This window comes from Brachyhypopomus gauderio, unplaced genomic scaffold (assembly GCF_052324685.1).
Source record: "Brachyhypopomus gauderio isolate BG-103 unplaced genomic scaffold, BGAUD_0.2 sc349, whole genome shotgun sequence".
NCBI lineage: Eukaryota > Metazoa > Chordata > Actinopteri > Gymnotiformes > Hypopomidae > Brachyhypopomus > Brachyhypopomus gauderio.
In genome coordinates, this window is record NW_027507170.1 from 23,594 (window position 1) to 30,358 (window position 6,765).

General features: G+C 44.7%; 1 protein-coding gene across 2 annotated transcripts; it reads left to right on the top strand.

Moving 5' to 3' along the window:
- Positions 1 to 1,121: 1,121 nt before the first annotated feature.
- Positions 1,122 to 6,765, top strand: LOC143504960 (E3 ubiquitin-protein ligase TRIM35-like). Of its 2 annotated transcripts, XM_076996068.1 has the most exons (6): positions 1,122 to 1,526; positions 1,859 to 1,954; positions 2,065 to 2,295; positions 2,604 to 2,626; positions 2,949 to 3,067; positions 6,000 to 6,765. In XM_076996068.1, the coding sequence occupies exons 1-6, from the start codon at positions 1,122 to 1,124 to the stop codon at positions 6,536 to 6,538; spliced, it is 1,413 nt and encodes a 470-aa protein (XP_076852183.1). In that variant the 3' UTR covers positions 6,539 to 6,765. The 2 variants fall into 2 exon arrangements, with proteins under 2 accessions (XP_076852183.1, XP_076852184.1); XM_076996069.1 differs by lacking the exon at positions 2,604 to 2,626 and having other exon boundaries at positions 2,065 to 2,309.

Sequence of the window (6,765 nt, forward strand, 5' to 3'; positions counted from 1 at the left end):
ATGATTATTTCAGTAAGGCAGTGAAATTGTCTGATTAATTTACTGTTTAATTTTCTGATTAATTTACTTTATTTTACCCAGTAAGGGCTTACTACAAAGTGTGCGTGAAGGATATCTTAATAGTTGTAATTTCAATGCATCACCTCTAAGTGTCGCTAATTGACGAAAACACATTAGAAACATGCGTACGCCAGAGGTGAAGGTGTCGTAGGTTTACGCACTTTCTCACGTTCAAATCACATTTCGTACATCTGACCGTTTGCGTGAAACATAGCGTACGCAATGTTTTTGTGCGTACGCACCGTTCGTACATGAGGCCCCAGGTCTCTCCCACGGTGCGAGGCGAGGTAGCAGGCTGAATGCGCAGCACTGGACAGTGCGACCTGTGGGAATAAATACACCACCACCTGATTATGTGACAGGTGTCAGTACTCCGGTGGTCGGGAAGGTAGGAGTGACCGAGACTGAGAGGGTGCGCTCCGTCTGGTTGTGGGTGTGTGTGTGAGGGGAGAGGGGAGTGTGTGTATGCGCCCTCTGGTGGCGTCCAGGCTGACCTACCGTGACAATTAACTACTTTTTTTTAAAGAACTTATCATTGCTTAACCTATAATTTTTTTTTATGTGTTCAAAAAAATTTAAATCATGATCTCATAATTATGTAAATATTTACTTCAAATGTTTTGCTGCACTCCTGTTTAATGAATAAATATTAAAACCAGAAGTTGAATTAGTGCATGTTTCCCTGATTCAGGTACTTGATAGTAAACTGGCTCCATCTGGTGGAGAAATCACACTTTTTCAACTCCTTTATTTCTTTACAAAAGCTCCTCCTCCCTGTACACACCTTTGAGCTTTGAGGAAGTAAACCTGAGTGACACACTAGTCTTTATTAATTCTGTGTTAAGGTGATTTATAAATATAATGAGAACATCTTAACTCTGGTATTTACTTCTTTCTGCCTTATTTCTGAAAGGAGTCTAAACTCCCTCAGCTGGATAAAGGACTACAGTGACTGATTCTCTCCTGTGCTACTGTGTTTATTACAGAAGATCTAAAAGTGAAAGTGAAGTTTGTACAGAAGGAGACATTACAGAGAAACAGCACAGCAGCTGTTGGAGGAAATGGCTGCTACAAACCCTCTGTCAGAAGAAGAGTTTTCATGTCCTGTGTGCTGTGACATCTTCAGGGATCCTGTTGTACTGTCATGTAGCCACAGTGTGTGTAAAACCTGTCTGCAGCAGTTCTGGGAAACCAAGGGATCTCAAGAATGTCCAGTTTGTAGGAAAAGATCTTCAAGAGGCGAACCTCCCTGTAATCTTGTCCTAAAGAACTTGTGTGAGGCTTTTCTAGCGAGCAGGAGTCAGAGATCTTCAGCAGGGTCTGAGGTTCTCTGCAGTCTGCACAATGAGAAACTCAAAGTCTTCTGTCTGGAGGACCGGCAGCCTGTGTGTTTGGTGTGTCAGATTTCAAAGAAACACAAAAACCATGAATGCTGTCCATTAGATGAAGCTGTGTCTGACTTTAAGGTATGAAATGTACACTAATGTTTTAACTGTAATGTTTTTCCAATATTTAAGATTATCTTGAAATATATGTTCGACAGTCTAGGTTAAATTTGTCAGCTGATGAGATTTCCGACATGTAAATCAGAGCGTCATTCCCAGTGAAACTTAATATAAATACAATATTGATATACAACCTGCTACAAAATATCAAACATATCCAAGGCATCATAGTAATCATGCCATTGTGTTCAGTCATTATAATCTCTGTAATCTCCAGCACATCTATACAGATACAGTACAGTGATGAGTCCTATAAGACTCACACTGTACTCTACTAAACCCGTATTTTACAGAACAAACTCAAGACCTCACTGGAGTCTCTACAGCAGCATCTGAAGGTCTTAGAGGAACATAAACAAGTCTGTGAGAAAACAGCAGCACACATTAAGGTGAAAGGTCACTCTAAGTTATGAATGCTGCTTTGATCACTGTCCACGTACACCATAATGAAACACACACATTTAGACAGTTTATATTTCCTCATCATCTCCCATTCCAGTATCAGGCCCAGCACACAGAGAGGCAGATAAAGGAGGAGTTTGAGAAGATCCACCAGTTTCTAAGAGATGAAGAAGCAGCAAGAATAGCTGCACTGAAGGAGGAAGAGGAGCAGAAGAGTCACATGATGAGGAGGAAGATTGAGGAGATGAGTGGAGAAATAGCATCTCTTTCAGATCAAATCAGAAACACAGAGAAGGAGATGGAAGCTGAGAACATCCCGTTCTTACTAGTAAGAATCACTCAGTCTGTATCTCTCTCTCTCTCTCTCTCTCTCTCTTTCTCTCTCTCTCTCTCTCTCACACACACACACACACACACACAAATGCATAAGTAAAATGTTTTGACATTTGTTTTAGTTTGTGTGTGTGTGCATGCGTGTGTGTGCATGTGCGTGCGTGTGTGTGTGTGTGTGTGTGTAAGGGTCTTTAGACACATTGATGTTATCATATAAGGAAGATGCATGTTTGACCCTCATATAAACAAAATGACTAAAATTTGATTTCAATTTCTGTGTTTGTTCCTCTGTTTTCTTCTCAGAACGTGTCGTCCACACTGAAACAGTAAATGATTATTATTTCTGTTTGATATATTATGTTATACATTGTGTTTGTGAAATTGTTCTCATACATTCAAATCTTCAGTATGTGGTCTCTGTTATTTCAGAAACATGATATATGAAGATGGTATTTAAGAAAATATAAATACATTGATACTGATTATGTGCAAAACGTGGTTAGATACACTGATATGTATAATGAAAGATAATAATACAGCTTTGTACATTTCATGTGAAATTTTTTTCACGTGTTAATTTAAATGTTAAATAATTTGAATATGATATATGATAAAATATTATGATAATACAGCTTTATACACTTCCAGAGTTCATCACACCCCAAAACAACACGAGAAGGTGTCAGGAGCTCTGATCAATGTAGCAAAACATCTTTCCAACCTGAAGTTCAGAGTCTGGGAGAGAATGCAGAAGATTCTCCAGTACTGTGAGTTTTGGTGTTCTTTGATTAATTAGAGTAATTCTGTTCTCCTCACAATTAGAACTCTATAGAGAGAGAAACATTAACATTGTGTGTTTGGTAAATGAACTATTCCAGTATTAAAGGCTGTATTAGTATAAACAGTGAGGGGGACGACCAGTTGACTGCTGGTCTGAGGAGAGACAGTCAGTCCATGAGGAGATCTACACCACCCACTCTCCACCTCTACACCACCCACTCTCCACCTCTACACACCACCCACTCTCCACCTCTACACACCACCCACTCTCCACCTCTACACCACCCACTCTCCACATCTACACACCACCCACTCTCCACCTCTACACACCACCCACTCTCCACCTCTACACCACCCACTCTCCCCCTCTACACACCACCCACTCTCCACCTCTACACACCACCCACTCTCCCCCTCTACACACCACCCACTCTCCACCTCTACACACCACCCACTCTCCACCTCTACACCACCCACTCTCCACCTCTACACACCACCCACTCTCCACCTCTACACACCACCCACTCTCCACCTCTACACACCACCCACTCACCACCTCTACACCACCCACTCTCCACCTCTACACCACCCACTCTCCACCTCTACACACCACCCACTCTCCACCTCTACACCACCCACTCTCCACCTCTACACACCACCCACTCTCCACCTCTACACACCACCCACTCTCCACCTCTACACACCACCCACTCACCACCTCTACACCACCCACTCTCCACCTCTACACCACCCACTCTCCACCTCTACACACCACCCACTCTCCACCTCTACACATCATCTACTCTTCACCTCTACACACCACCCACTCTCCACCTCTACACACCACCCACTCTCCACCTCTACACCACCCACTCTCCACCTCTACACACCACCCACTCTCCACCTCTACACCACCCACTCTCCACATCTACACACCACCCACTCTCCACCTCTACACACCACCCACTCTCTCCCTCTACACCACCCTCTCTCCACCTCTACACACCACCCACTCTCCCCTCTACACACCACCCACTCTCCCCTCTACACACCACCCACTCACCCACTATACACACCACCCACTCTTCCCTCTACACACCACCCACTCTCCCCTCTACACACCACCCACTCTCCCCTCTACACACCACCCACTCTCCACCTCTACACACCACCCACTCTCCACCTCTACACACCACCCACTCTCCACCTCTACACCACCCACTCTCCCCTCTACACGCCACCCACTCTCCACCTCTACACGCCACCCACTCTCCACCTCTACACACCACCCACTCTCCCCCTCTACACACCACCCACTCTCCACCTCTACACACCACCCACTCTCCACCTCTACACACCACCCACTCTCCCCCTCTACACACCACCCACTCTCCACCTCTACACACCACCCACTATCTCCACCTCTACACACCACCCACTCTCCACCTCTACACACCACCCACTCTCCACCTCTACACACCACCCACTCCCCACCTCTACACACCACCCACTCTCCACCTCTACACACCACCCACTCTCCCCTCTACACACCACCCACTCTCTACCTCTACACACCACCCACTCTCCACCTCTACACACCACCCACTCTCCACCTCTACACACCACCCACTCTCCACCTCTACACCACCCACTCTCCACCTTTACACACCACCCACTCTCCACCTCTACACCACCCACTCTCCACCTCTACACCACCCACTCTCCACCTCTACACACCACCCACTCTCCACCTCTACACCACCCACTCTCCACCTCTACACCACCCACTCTCCCCCTCTACACACCACCCACACTCCACCTCTACACACCACCCACTCTCCCTGGGACATCCCCACCTCCACCTGCTCCCCCATCCTGTAAATAATGAAGATACTAGGGGTCTTTGTCTTTGTATCTGTCCCTGCCACCATCTTTGTTTCTGTCTTTCGGGCGTCAGCGGCAGTTTTGGGCATGCACAGTTCATTTGCAGTGTGGACGTGGAGCGGTGAGGGTCTGCTCTGAGTGTGAGACTGCACTGAGTGTTGTGGGGCTCACAGCCCAGAGGACAGCAACTGAAGAGCGTGTGTGTTCAGAGTCTCCAAAAGTCTCCAATAACACCACAAAAAGTTGCTAGATTTGTCGCTAGTCGCTTTTTACTACAAAAAGTCTCTACAGAGTCTGAAAAGTCGCTAAATATAGCGACAAAGTCGCTAAGTTGGCCACACTGTTCTCAACTACTCGCTTCTCCCCCTAAACCAACATGATCTTCACGCCCCGTCGTCACTTAGCTCTTAAAGAGACAGTGGCCTTATTTCTTCACATAAACAAATGGTCCTGTAGACATTTATATTTACATAATCAGTACAAGTATCACCTCTGGCATCTTAATACTATATTAAACAGCAATATATACACATATGCACCTCTTCATAAAAAAGTAAATTAACTAAATACATTTACATACAATGCAAAGAAGGTCCTTATGTTTTGTCTCCTACACCACCGGTGTTAGTCACTCTGGGAGTAGCGCCCTTTAGTAGGGGAACTAACGGTATCTACCCACTAATGAGGACACACACACACTTCAGTACACAGACACTAATAATACACACATGCAGTGTGACACTCAGTGTAACAGTAACACTGCACTAGTTAAGTGTCACATGTGATACTCAAACAATGAATCCAAGATATGTAGAAATATATTAATGAATAAAACAGACACAATTTCAAGTGTCAAAACAACAAGCACACAAGTACTGCAGGGGTGTGTGGTGAACACACAACATCACCATCACTTCCCTCTTATCAACCTACTGCAGCATTTCACTCAGAGTAAAGGGTCTGCAGTCTGTAGATGTGACCTCATCACATAAACACATGAAGAACATGATGATTCATTCTGTTCTCTCTCCTCAGACCCTGTTACTCTGGACCCCAACACTGCACATCCACACCTCCACCTGTCTGATGATCTCACTACTGTAGAACTCAGACCACAGGACTCACTGCTTCCTGATAATCCAGAGAGATTTGATGAGTATGTGTGTGTCCTGGGCTCTGAGGGCTTTAACTCAGGGACACACTGCTGGGATGTTGATGTTGGAGACAGTGATGAGTGGGAACTGGGTGTAATTAGAGAGTCTGAATGGAGAAAGGGAGAGGAGGTCTGGGGTTCAGTGTGGAGTCTGGAGAACATAAAGGGCACTTACTGGACACAGTGCCCAGGACAGACAGATCACTACTTCACACCTACAGAGAAAGTGCAGAGGGTCAGAGTTCAGCTGGACTGGGACAGGGGGAAAGTGACATTCACTGATCTTCTAACCAGTTCACACCTGTGCACTATAACACACACTTTTACTGACACTGTTTCCCCATTATTCTGGAGTAACCGTATCTCTCCTATGAGGATCTTACCAGCAAAGATATCAGTAACAATGGAACAGCAAAGTTAACGTTGCCTTGAATTAATCTGCATACATGTTATAATGAACATTATATTTATAAATATATATTTTGACTATATCTTAGAAAATTCAATACATGTTTTTCCTCAAAATATTAGAATCATGACTTTGATTATTAACTATTGACTAAAATAGAAAGTTTGAGTCCACTGAATGTGAATGTATTACATGTGAGAAATATGGATCTGATGTCCTGACTGGAATCTTACCATAAT

Bases quoted from the DNA above. Each gene is read 5' to 3' on its own strand.
- LOC143504960 (XM_076996068.1), top strand. From the start codon at position 1,122: ATGGCTGCTACAAACCCTCTGTCAGAAGAAGAGTTTTCATGTCCTGTG. The intron at 1,955-2,064 runs GTGAAAGGTCAC...CTCCCATTCCAG, and splicing joins AAACAGCAGCACACATTAAG to TATCAGGCCCAGCACACAGA. The intron at 2,627-2,948 runs GTAAATGATTAT...ATACACTTCCAG, and splicing joins GTGTCGTCCACACTGAAACA to AGTTCATCACACCCCAAAAC.